General features: G+C 35.9%; 2 protein-coding genes across 2 annotated transcripts; one reads left to right on the top strand and one right to left on the bottom strand.

The window, feature by feature from the left end:
- The first annotated feature begins 3446 nt into the window (after positions 1–3446).
- LOC120176960 (receptor-like cytoplasmic kinase 176) lies at positions 3447–5835 on the top strand. The gene is made up of 7 exons (XM_039183243.1): positions 3447–3665; positions 3861–4183; positions 4323–4458; positions 4564–4706; positions 4805–4928; positions 5063–5488; positions 5529–5835. The coding sequence occupies exons 1-6, from the start codon at positions 3617–3619 to the stop codon at positions 5443–5445; spliced, it is 1158 nt and encodes a 385-aa protein (XP_039039174.1). The 5' UTR covers positions 3447–3616; the 3' UTR covers positions 5446–5488; positions 5529–5835.
- A 3515-nt stretch (positions 5836–9350) lies between these two features.
- LOC120176927 (trafficking protein particle complex subunit 4-like) lies at positions 9351–10937 on the bottom strand. The gene is made up of 3 exons (XM_039183212.1): positions 10764–10937; positions 10518–10686; positions 9351–9720 (listed from the first exon to the last, which is right to left on the bottom strand). Exons 1-3 carry the CDS (start codon positions 10821–10823, stop codon positions 9524–9526), a joined length of 426 nt encoding a protein of 141 aa, XP_039039143.1. The 5' UTR covers positions 10824–10937; the 3' UTR covers positions 9351–9523.
- Positions 10938–13059: the final 2122 nt, after the last annotated feature.

The raw sequence follows: 13059 nt of genomic DNA on the forward strand, positions 1-13059 counted from the left end.
GTACTGACACTTTAAATGTATCCGGTAGTGCTTTACCGGTTTTATCATTTCAATATCGGTTTTGTCATAGTTTTACCTGTTATATCATTTTGGATCGACACATTTTTAATTTGGATCGACACGAACCGACAAGTTAAGTTTGCCGGTTGTACAATTTTTTAATATTTCTTCATGACTTAGACCTACTACATTATTATTAGTCAACATTTCCGGTAGCGCTAAACCGAATTTGTTAAATATCTTTTAATGTATCTGGTAACGCCGTATATTAGCCGTATATTAACCCGCTTTTCCTGAGACAATCCCGTCTGAGTTAGAATCATCTGTCTACTTTATGATGAACTCCATCGTTCATCGTTGAATAATCCGGTTCCTTTTACCTCAAGCTTCTCATTTAGATCTTTAATTTAACTCTTTGATTGCCTTAAATTGTTGAACACCAAAAGGTAAAACCATTTCTTTTATTTCTTCTTTTCTATTTTTATTTCTTTTAAACTATTTTTTTACATATTCTTTTTTTTTGTTAGTTTTTTTAACATGGGCTTAACAAAAATGGGTGTCCACCAATGAGTGTTCTAAATCGATAATATTTGTTTGTTAAATCTTCGCTCTTATGGATTTATTGTTGCTGATTTGGTTGTATTATGTTTATTTTCGTGCAGGATCTTATTTTCAATAATTTGCAGTAAGATGAGCGCATATTGTATTTTTTTATTATTTGGTCACGACTGGAGACATGGGCATGACACGGTCTAACGTGCCAATTTCTAGAAGATCCAGTCAACAATAGTTTTCTAGAAGATCTAGTCAGTGCCTTCTGGAAGGTAGACGGGAAGAGATATCTTAGGAGATTTATTTTTAAATTTTAAAGTTTGAATTTAGAAAATATTTGGAATTATCTTTAGGATTATTTGTATTTTAATTTCTATGTTTATCTCTAAAGTTTTAGATGCTATAAATACCCTCTTGGGGTAAGCATAAACTCACAACTCAGATTTCACTCTTCTTCTTATTTTTAGTTTTATAAAGTTATTTCTTTTATTTATTTTCAAGTTTTCATTTTTATTTTATTTAAGTTTTATTTTTAAACATGCTAAGTATGACTTTTGTCATGCTTAGATAATATTCTCATAAACTAAGGGCTTAAGCGATGACTCAATTCCAACGTGAGAAATGAAAAGCACTAGAATAACTTCGAAATATCTCTCTCAATCTCTGCGCTTATTTTCAAAAATCAAAGATTGACTTTGGTCAATATGTTGTTGCGATTAAATGTGTGGGAGGAATGATCGACTTATTGAAAATACATTCGACTTCCTGAGAACACACTTAGCGAGATTGTCTTGCCAAGAGAGAATTGAGATCGAAATTAGTAGTTATTGAAACAAAAATCTGAGTCGGTCTTCACGAACTTAAATGATTATTGAACTACGACAATTGATGTTGATCATATCAATTTTCGAAGTCGGAATCAAAGATTGCCTTGGGTATTCAGTATACAAAGAAAAGTCGCAAGGATTGTCCCTGTAGATAAAGTAACCGACGTGAATCCCGAAGAGAAAATCTAATTCGATGATCCGAAGGAAATTGAGTTAAAGCGAGACTTGATGTTGTTTTTACCATATTCATTTTCAAGTTTACATTCTTTATTTTCTTTATTTTTATTTTATATCACTTTTTATTATTTAATCATTTTTACCAATAACCCATCTCATCTACTGCATAACACCTGGTTAAGGCAATTCAAACCGAAATTTAGGAATTTTTTATGTCCCTATGGATCGACATTTACTTCTCTTTACTATGTATTTCCTTTATTTATTAATTAAGAAGAAGAAATTTATTTTGACATCAAAACGACAGCTGTCAAATTGCCCACTTAAGCTATTTAGTGTTGTTTTCACAAATCAATACTTAAATGGTTAAAAAATTTGGTTTTATCTTTTGAAGTCTCATGTCGAGCATATATATACTAGAGGTACCAATATCTTTCTCAAATAATTGAGTGTTTTCAATAAATAGATACTAAAAGGCTCATCATTAATATTTTTTTTTTTGAATAATTCCTACCTATACGGATGGGAAAAATTTTACTCCTAGAAAGTATTAACTCATATAACCTAAGAGAGATACCTAAGAGAGAGATGTAAAATTGAAAGCTTGCTCTAGAGATGATTGAAAAACTCAAACATTAACTTGAGATTGATAACACCGAAAAAATAGCAGCCTATCAAAATAAAAAATATATTAGAAAAATCAACTGAGATTGATTCAAGTGGTAAACAACTTGAGATCGCTTAAGGAATGTCTCAAGTTCGAGTCTCTTGTAGTGGCGGATGTACTAAGCCTCCATAGGGACCAAGTGCATCTCCATTATTTTGGAAAAGTGGTTAAATTTAACTAAATGTGTTAAGGAAAAAAGAAAAAAATCAATTTTAGCATACCCATTATTTTTAAGAAAAAAATTAAAATTTTAGACTACATTCTTAAATTTCTATATATGTCACTGGTCCCTTGTGTATGCAGAAAATCTCTATTGAGAGACTTATCCACAAATTAATCAAGACGAAACTTTAGAATAGGATATATATATATATATATTAGAAAATATGAAAGGATTTAAAATATTGAGGTGCACGGAGAAAGTGATGTTATTCATTTATTTGCCCGATACACGCATCTGCCCATTTTTATTTGAAAGATCTTTATCCGGGATTATTATTTTTTAACTACAAATGACATGTTTATCCATAAAAATAAGCTTCATGATGACTGAATAATTGTCCTAGCCTTAACATGTGAGAGAACGGTAAAAATAATTGACTAATAAACAATGATGACAAACAAGCCAACTGTGGAAGATCCTCCCATGGCGCATATGCAAACAAGAACATGGAATTGATCACATTGGCAAAGTATCAAATTTTTAATGTAAAATCCAACGGTGCAGAGCTGGACTAAATCACTGAGAATCAAGAGCATGAATATGAAAAAAACCAAGTTTGATTACTATATTAAACCTCTCTCTCTCTCTCTCTCTCTCTCTCTCTCTCTCTCTCTAAACCCTTGATTTTTATTTTATTTTTCATGCAAGTTTCAAGTTGTTTTCTAAACTGTTTTTGGCTTTTTATGGATTGGTGGAAAATGTAAAAAGAAATAATAAAAATAATAGTAATAATATTATTATTATTATTTTTATTATTATTATTATTGTCTTGGGGCACATGGTGATTTCTTGAGGGAAAACAGACAAAATGAAGCAAAAGAACAAGTCAACGGTCTACAGTGTTTCGTTGGCTGAGGTCCAAAAAGGCTACTCATAATGGTAGAAAGGAAGGTGGGAAGGAAAATCCAATAGCAAGGTAACCTTTTTTTTTTTGTGTGTGTTTTAGTCTTTTACTTGTTGGATTTGATGATGATCTTTCCTCCTCCTCATCATCCCATGCGAAACCCATCTTTGAAAAACTGAACCAAAAAGGGATAATCTTTATCGATTTCTTTTCTCTTTTCTGGTGGTTGTGTTTCTTTTTGGGAATATTTGGCCTTTGTAAGAGAAAACAAAGGGGGGAGGGGGAAATTTTGAGAGAAATAAAGATCTGAGTTTTATTCTGGTTTGATGGGAGCTTGCTTGAGCCATCGCATCAAGTCTGTCAGTCCTAGCACAGGTGAGTTTGCTGATGTTTTGTTGGTTTAAGATGAACATGCATGCCTTTGGTTTTCTAAAAATCAATGTAAAGAACTTGATTTCCATTTGTGTTTTGAGCGTGTCATTTTGTTTTCTAATCAAAATCTGATAATCACTTACAAGCTCAAACTCTATCATGGAACTTTATGTGAAATTAATTATTGTGTACATGCAGGTATTTCGAGTAATGCCAGCAGAAATGGAAACAATTTAAGTTGTTCAAGCAGCAAGGAGTCTTCAGCTTCTATTCCACAAACTCCCCGGAGTGAAGTTGAGATTTTACAGTCTTTCAATTTAAAGACCTTCACTTTCAGTGAGCTCAGGACGGCCACCAGAAACTTCAGGCCAGACAGTGTCCTAGGAGAAGGCGGATTCGGTTCCGTCTTCAAAGGATGGATCGATGAACATTCACTCAAACCTACCAAGCCTGGTACTGGCATAATCATTGCTGTTAAAAGGCTCAACCAAGAAGGATTTCAGGGTCACAAAGAATGGCTGGTTAGTGCATTCAGACAAGAAACTGATCTAATACGATTGTAATAATCTTAAGTTTGGTGAAATTATGATATGATAAATACATTTTGGATGATTCTCTTAGGATGGTATGATTTTATTGCTTTTGTATTTTGGTTTACAGGCTGAAATCAACTATCTTGGACAACTGCATCACCCTAATCTTGTGAAGTTGATTGGTTACTGCTTAGAGGACGAGCACCGGCTTCTGGCATACGAGTTCATGGTTCGGGGTAGCATGGAGAATCATTTATTTAGGAGTGAGCTTCCTACATTGCTGAAAGTCTGAAACATTCATTTGATTCATAGACTGCTGTGAAAGAATATGTCTCCATCTACTGCAACCTAATTTAATCTTGAAACAGGGGGGTCGCATGTTCCGCCACTTTCTTGGCGCATCCGGATGAAGATTGCGCTCGGTGCTGCCAAAGGACTCGCTTTCCTTCACAATGCCAAAACACAAGTCATATATCGCGACTTTAAAACTTCGAATATCTTGCTAGATTCAGTATGTAACTTAACTAATATTTTCCTAAATATTTCTGTGGCATGGTGAATCCGTTTTGCTTATGTGCTAAATACCGTTGTTTCATTCGATATTAGCAGAATTACAATGCAAAACTCTCCGATTTCGGGTTAGCTAGGGACGGACCAACTGGTGACAAAAGCCATGTTTCCACTAGGGTCATGGGAACCTATGGATATGCTGCTCCAGAGTATCTAGCCACAGGTAATGCTCCTATCTCTGTTTTCTGTAAATATTTGGTTCAGTCCCATTGCATTTAGCTCTTTGTATTGGATCATATGAAATGAAGTTGATGAACTGTGAGTACTGATATCAATTTGAATTTTTCTATTGGAAAGGTCATTTGACTGCCAAGAGTGACATATACAGCTTTGGAGTTGTTCTACTAGAAATGTTATCGGGTCGACCAGCTATAGACAATAACAGGCCATCTGGAGAGCACAATCTGGTGGATTGGGCGAAACCTTACATGATCAACAAACGGAGGATATTCCGTGTAATAGACACTCGTCTCCAAGGTCAGTATTCACTGAATCGGGCGCAAGAAGTCGCTAACCTTGCGCTCCAGTGCTTGGCTGTAGAACCCAAGTGCAGGCCAAGCATGGATGAAGTTGTAACGTCACTCGAGAAGCTTCAGGAGCGGCGTGAGATGCCAAAAAGAAACCAGAAAGAGCGCCGCAGAAATGGTCACAACCACCCCAGTGGTAAACCAACCTCTTAACCGAAGCCTTCTGCTTCACCACTTTCTGTTTAGATGAAACCTTGTGTTGCAGCTGCATTTTGCTTTCTTATTTGAACATCCATTTGAATTGTTTCTGGGATTTAGGCAGGAAACAACAACAGAGTTGTGCACAGTTCTTTCGGGTTAAACTTTTTAAATTTAGCTCTGAAATTCATCAAGCTCGGGTTTAAGAGCATGCATGAATTTGGTCTGGGATTTGCTATGTATCATACCATCATGAGTGAAAAAAAAATGAAGGATACATGTTTATGTTTTGTATGAAAATGATATTGTGCTTAGCATATGGTCTTTGTATGCCAATGTAACTAAAGCTCATTTGAAAGTGTCAGAATCTTCAGTTTGTTGTAGTCCATATGATATTTTGAGATGAATATCTTTTTAAAGCTATTTAATAAGACCATATCTTTCTTTCTAAGCCGTTATCGGAATCCGACGACATAACAACTCTGTTTTCACCTCCAATAAAGTGATAACAAAACGATTCACTATGAACATTTGTAAGAGATGTCTCCTGCTGTAACATTTTTAAATAAAGATTGTCGACAATAATGAACGAATAACTGGAGAACAAGCCTGTAACAGGATTTTTCATTAAATTTATAACTGTTAAATCGAAAAATCAGCTACCCACAAGTAGGGTTGCACATAATTCGGATTTCAATCCGATCCGGATCGGTTTTTATCCGATCCGGTTTTTTCCCATAGAAAAAAAATCCGGGTTTATAAAATAATCGGTTCGGTTTCTAACCGGTTTGGAGGGCCGGATATCCTAACCGGTGTAACCGGTTTCGGTTTTAAAAAAATCGGTTTTTTTAAAAAACCGGTTATAAAAAAATCGATTTTAATATTCCAGATTGCTCATAGGGAACCGATTCCCCCCCAAGGGGATACCGATTCCTCACTGAATGGTTTGGCTCCGAGATTTCCAGAATGCTCGGAGGGAACCGATTCCCCCATAGGGGTACCGATTCCCCCTATTCAACGGTCGAAATATTTGAATTTTACACTTAGGGAACCGATTCCCTATGAGAGGGTACCGATTCCCCATGCTCCAAGCATTTTTATTAAATGTTTTCACACTTAAACGGCTATATTATCTTCATTAATTATCACTAACGTTCAGAAGTGATTCAAGGTGTATTTAAGCAAGCTTAGAAGCCATTGATCAAAGACAAGAAACATCAAGCAACTAGAATCAAGAGAGAATCAAAGAGAAAGCATCAAACCTCAAGTTCGATAAATTCAAATACTTAATTGAAATACTTAATTAACTCAACATAATTGAAATACTTAAATACTTCCAAGTTTGATAAATTCAAATACTTAAAAACTTCCAAGTTCGATAAATTCAAATACTTAAAAACTTCAAGTTCGATAATTGAAACAAAGTTTACGATAATTGAAATAAAGTTATAAAATAACTACATTGCCATCTCTTCTTCATCATCTCCGCCTTCTTCGTTTGGAGGGGATATTCCAAGTTCGACTTCTTCAATGTGTAAGTTTGCTTCCAAATCGCGTCAATTGCATCTTCTAGGTGGTGATATGTTGCTTACGAGCCGCTCCATCCAAATAATCCTTTAAACAAATGCATACTTCCACCGACTCGGGACTTAGTCTTGATCTCCGTTGTGATATAACTCTGCCACTAACAGAAAAAGCGGATTCCGAAGCTACCGTAGAAGCTTGGACGGTTAGTAAATCACGGGCCATGGCGGCTAGAATCGGAAATTGTGCTTCCTTTTCTTTCCACCAAGCCAAAATATCTAAACTTTCAAACTCTTCAAATGTCATTTTGATAGAAAATCGCATGACATGTAATTTCCCAACTCGCTACTTGGGGTGGTAGTACGTGATCGTTTGGATTGGGAATTTACAAGAGTGTTAAAAAGATTCAAATTTATGTTACTTGGACGTCTACTAGATGATTCCGCATTCATTCTCATTTGATCGTGTATTACACTACTTGATCTGTATTTAGTTAAATAAATTGCAAACATGTCTCCAAAACATTTGTTAAAATAATTTATTTGGTTTTGGACAAAGTTGGGTTCATCATCGGTTAGATTAAAAGCAAACGCAATTTTTCAATTAGTGTTTCAACCCCACCAACATTTAACGTTGGGTTTAAAGCGGCGGCACAAGTAAAAATGGGGGGAATCTCCTTAAAATATTTTAAAATTTTTCCTTCATTGCAAAGCCAATTTCTTGAAAAACTTCGGTTTCAAATTCAAAGTCATTTAGTCGGGTAGCCAACAAAATATTTGATTAAGAACCAACGGGCTAGTAGGGTAATAAACACCGGATAAAAAAGTTGTTGCATTTTTAAAAACCTCAAGCAAATCGGTTATTTTGGCTATAGTTTCCCAACTCGAATCCGGATAAATGTTTGGGACATGACCCCTCTCGAAAAGTCGATCGTGAAATGTTTGCAATGTTTCCCTTTGCCTTAAGGCAGTATGCATCATCATCCAAGTTGAGTTCCAACGAGTTGGACAATTTAAATTAGGACCCAAAGCTTTTTTATTAACAAACTTACAAAATCGTTTATAATCATTTAGTCTTTTATTGTTGTTACAAAGAATCGATTTTATCATTGTTTTAAATTCTAATCTAATTGGCTCATAACCTCCAAACCGGCTTGGACGGATAAATTAATTATGTGTGCAACGCAACGGGTATGAAAAAATGCACCGTCTAAAATCAGTGAAAGTAATATTTTCAATCTTGGAACCGCGTTTGTATTATTCGATGCATTATCAAAGGATATAGAAAAAACTTTATTTTCTAATTTATAAAGACAAATTACCCGTTTTAAAAGTGTAAATAAATTAGCACCGGTATGCGGCTCACCGAATAATTCAAACGCGATTGTTCTTTTCATCATTTGCCAATTATCTTGATCTAACCAATGTGACGTAACGGCTAAAAAAGAATTTCCGGTATTATGAGGGGAACTCTAAACGTCACATGTAAACGACACACCATAACGGTGTTCTTGGAATCCTAAAATCATTTTTTCCCTCACCGTACGCCACATTTTTATAGCATCTCTTCTAAGGGTAGTACGACTTACTTGAGTATAACGTGGTTGCATTAGTTGTTGAATTGTTGTCGTAAAATCTTCATCATCAAAGTGGTCGAACGGCAATGCTTTTGTAATCACGAACTTTGTAAACGCTTCTCGTAATTTTTCGTTGTCGTAAACAAAAACACCACCTTGCGGTGTAAGATTCGATTGACTAGGATCCGATCTTGAGCGAAGTGCCTTGCATGATTTTGTCAAATGGTTCTTCAACGTTGTGTTTCCTTCCGATGCAAGAAACTTTAAACAAAGTTTACAACGCGCCCTCCTCGAGCCATTTGACATCTCACATAAATCGTAGTGAACCCAAATATCTTTGTTTCGAGTGTGTTCGATCACTCTCACGACTTCAAGGTTTCCCCCGACGGAAGATTCAGCAGTGTTACTCATGATGAACAAAAAATTACAAAACTAAGATTTGAGAGATGTTTAAATGTTGTGTAATAAGATTTGAGAAAGTTGTAATCAACCAAATACATCCCCAACCTATTTATACATGTTTAGGGTGGTAAAATGGTAATTTTTTAAAGAAAAAAACGGTCAAAAACGTCACAAACGGCTATATTAACGGCTAGTTTTTTAAACCCAGACCGGGTTTTTTTTCGGATAAAAACCGATTTTTTAACCGGTTTTTTTCAAACCGGTTTTTTATCCGGTAAAAAAACCGGTCTGGGTTTTTTTCTCCAAACCGGTTAAAATAACCGGTTTAAAAAAATCCGATCCGGTTAAAAAAAACCGGTTTTTCCCAAATCCGGTTTCGGATATTTTTTTCGCAAAATCGGATATTCGGATTTTTGTACCCCTACCCACAAGCCACAACATCATGTGTTTGTATATGGTACAGAAATTATGAGCCAAGCAAGGGAGTCTGACGATATCTCACTAAAAAGGCCAATACAAACTTTGACATTTATCTTCCATCGAGAGTGAGGACGAAAATAACAGATGGTGAGTTGAAGGTTCCAGGACAGTTTACCGTCCCAAAAGTGCAACGCGATCCTTTTGTATTGCCCGTGTAAGGTTGATGTCAAAGAGTTCGCATCGTATAGGCATCTCCATCTCATAGAAGGGATTCTTCAAAACATAATCTGTGTAGAGCTCATAGACAGCTTTCAAGAGATCCTCCATGTTCTGTGTCCCAGGTTCACAAACCACAAAGAACTTTGTCCCTGTAAATCATAACAAACATATTTCCAAAATCAACACTATAGAGAACATACTGTTTAGTTGTCTACAAAAACATGGTTTCAGAAAACTTGCACATGACACTAACTCCCAACCAAACCATGTTCGTAAAATGCCAACCCGTGTTAAATGCAAGAACGAGAAAATCATCCTGCATAAATTGCCACGAGACTAACAAGGGGTAATGAGTAAACAACCCTTCAGGTATGGTGATTTTTACGATAATACAGTCTCAAGGGTTGAACTTATCATTAATGGCACAACCGGATATAACAGGTTTTTCCTTCTAATTGGTAAGACTTAGTCTGTCCCTAATGGCACAATCAGGCAATAGATAATCCGATCTTGACATCCCATCTTCAAGTTAAAGCAATATAGAATTAAATTACTGAGTATTTCACTGGCAACAGTTCTAGTACTATGGTTTCAAGCTTCAAGAAAGTGGAAAGCAAGCTTTGCCAACTGCGTTTGATACATATTAGTCGAGCTTTCTATATTTTATATATTCAAGTAAATTAGCCACAAATTTTCATTTTCGATTCATCATCTTACATGATACAAAACCACCAATATCCATATTTTAGAGGGAAAAGAGCAATAATAATTTCCTTTATCGAATCTTGGAGCATTCAAAGAATAACCGCACAATTCTAGTCTACAACTTTCAGTCAACCGAGTGGAAGAATCAGATCTGCAGATCAGTTTCTTCCGATTCTGCTTTGGCGCTTCAAAATTTTCCATTAATAAAGATATATAATTGATATTTCAAAAAGACACTTACCAGTAAGAGATTGAAAACAATGGAGATCAAATGTATCGGCCTCAAGTAGCTCAATTCCCGTACAACCAGTGGTAGGCGATAGCTGCTGTGAGATCGCGTGCATCGAATGCCATAAACTAGCCACCCTCAAGCTATCATTCGTGTCCATGCGTCCCTTCGATCCATAATCCTTGAAAAGAAGAAGAAAGAAAAACTTTACCAAACGCTCTCAAGGAACAAACATAAAATGTTTGAAAGAAACGATACCTTGTAAAAGATCAAACCTCCTGATTTGTTGATTACGTAAAGACTGTAAATCGCCGCCATTGTCAAAGGGGATCGAATTCAAAAACCCTAAAACTTGTGTTGCTTGGAAACGAATGAAATACTCGGTTTCGGGGTCTGTTCTGATCTCGGAGCCTTTTCCTTTTTCTTTTTTCAATTTGCTATTGACGATTTTGGCCTCTCTTAACAAACTAAATTAAATCAGGGCAGGTGTTCTGATATCGAACAATGCCACGTGTGATAGCATGATAGTTTCATAAATTTTGGAAAGAAGCAAGAAATTGGTGGGCCCGAGAAATCATTCGACAGAATTGTAATGGAGATGAAGCAGAGATAATGAGCCCATTATATTCCATCTCCATCATAGCCCGTCTTTCTCTTTTTCTTGCCTAACCCAACTTAAAACATATCGGATCTGCTTCTGTATCATATTAAAACTTTTATTATTATAAATGAATCAGTACATAACATAAGAAACAAAATTTTAAAACCCTATGGAAACCTCCGAAAATCCAGGAAACCCTTCTGTCGCCCTTACTATTAGACATGCACAGAAGCCGGATTTCAATCCGATCCGGATCGGTTAAACCGATCTGGTTTTTTCCCATACACAAAAAACCGGTTTATAAAATAACCGGTTCGGATTCTAACCGGTTTGGAGGGCCGAATATCCTAACCGGTGTAACCGATTTCGGTTTGAAAAAAATTGGTTTTTTTAAAAAACCGATTATAAAAAAACTGATTTTAATATTATTAAAATTACATCGTCATCAATTGCAACAAAGTTTACGATAATTGAAATATTTAAATATTTTCAAGTTCGATAAATTCAAATACTTAAAAACTTCCAAGTTCGATAAATTCAAATACTTAAAAACTTACAATTTCCAATGTGCCGTAACGGCTAAAAAAGAATTTCCGGTATTATGAAGAGAACTCCAAACGTCACATGTAAGCGACACACCATAACGATGTTCTTGGAATCCTAAAATCATTTTTTCCCTCGCCGTACGCCACATTTTTATAGCATCTCTTTTAAGGGTAGTACGACTTACTTGAGTATAACGTGGTTGCATTAGTTGTTGAATTGTTGCCGTGAAATCTTTATCATCAAAGTGGTCGAATGAAAATGCTTTTGTAATCACGAACTTTATAAACGCTTCTCGTAATTTTTCATTGTCGTAAACAAAAACACCACCTTACGGTGTAAGATTCGATTGACTTGGATCCGATCTTGAGCGAAGTGCCTTGCATGATTTTGTCAAATGGTTCTTCAACGTTGTATTTCCTTCCAGTGCAAGCAACTTTAGACAAAGTTTACAACGTGCCCTCCTCGAGCCATTTGACATCTCACATAAATCGTAGTGATCCCAAATATCTTTGTTTCGAATGTGTTCGATCACTCTCACGACTTCAAGGTTTCCCCCCGACGGAAGATTCAGCCGTTTTACTCATGACGAACAAAAAATTACAAAAATAAGATTTGAGAGATGTTTAGGTGTTGTGTAATAAGATTTGAGAAAGTTGTAATCAACTAAATACATCTCCAACCTATTTATACATGTTTAGGGTGGTAAAATGGTAATTTTTTAAAGAAATAAAGGTTAAAAACGGTCACAAAACCCCCCAACGACTAGTTTTTTAAACCCATGCCGATATTTTTGGATAAATATCGGATTTTTAACCGGTTTTTTTCAAACCGATTTTTTATCCGGTAAAAAAATCGGTCTAGGTTTTTTTTCCAAACCGGTTAAAATAACTGGTTTAAAAAAATCTGATCCGGTTAAAAAAATTGGTTTTTCCCAAATCTGGTTTCGGATATTTTTTGCGCAAAATCGGATATTCGGATTTTTTGTGCACCTCTACTTACTATCATCCTAACTGGCCGTCCACCAGATGGAGCAGTCCGGAGCGTTTCGACGGTAAGTCTGGAACATCCCGTGCAGGAAACGTTAAATGACGATACACCGTTGGGGAAGAAGCCGAGGAATGAGGGATGTCTGATTACGACGAATGATGGTTGAGTGAATGGTATAGAGGTTGATGGAAGCGACACAATAATGGATGATAAATAGGGGAGGCCTCGTCTCAGGTGTCGAAGAGTCAGGAAGTGAGGACGGTAGAGAAACCTATCAAACAACCTCCCAAGCTATCCTTTAGGGACATGGTGGCTAGACATACGAGAATGCAACAAATTGAAAATTATATAGAGGATCTTGATGTTGACTTGCTAAAGGGTGGCGTCCAAATAGGTATGATAGTAAGGATAACTTTGAAT

Source organism: Hibiscus syriacus, unplaced genomic scaffold (genome assembly GCF_006381635.1).
Source record: "Hibiscus syriacus cultivar Baekdansim isolate YM2019G1 unplaced genomic scaffold, ASM638163v2 tig00112261_pilon, whole genome shotgun sequence".
Classification (NCBI taxonomy): domain Eukaryota; kingdom Viridiplantae; phylum Streptophyta; class Magnoliopsida; order Malvales; family Malvaceae; genus Hibiscus; species Hibiscus syriacus.

What these genes read in the sequence shown, in the direction of transcription:
- LOC120176960 (XM_039183243.1), top strand. Translation starts at nt 3,617, where the DNA reads ATGGGAGCTTGCTTGAGCCATCGCATCAAGTCTGTCAGTCCTAGCACA. An exon ending in GTCTGTCAGTCCTAGCACAG is followed by an intron (nt 3,666 to 3,860) that starts GTGAGTTTGCTG and finishes GTGTACATGCAG; the next exon opens with GTATTTCGAGTAATGCCAGC. An exon ending in AGGGTCACAAAGAATGGCTG is followed by an intron (nt 4,184 to 4,322) that starts GTTAGTGCATTC and finishes TTTGGTTTACAG; the next exon opens with GCTGAAATCAACTATCTTGG.
- LOC120176927 (XM_039183212.1), bottom strand. Translation starts at nt 10,823, where the DNA reads ATGGCGGCGATTTACAGTCTTTACGTAATCAACAAATCAGGAGGTTTG. An exon ending in GAGGTTTGATCTTTTACAAG is followed by an intron (nt 10,687 to 10,763) that starts GTATCGTTTCTT and finishes CTTCTTTTCAAG; the next exon opens with GATTATGGATCGAAGGGACG. An exon ending in TTGTTTTCAATCTCTTACTG is followed by an intron (nt 9,721 to 10,517) that starts GTAAGTGTCTTT and finishes TATGATTTACAG; the next exon opens with GGACAAAGTTCTTTGTGGTT.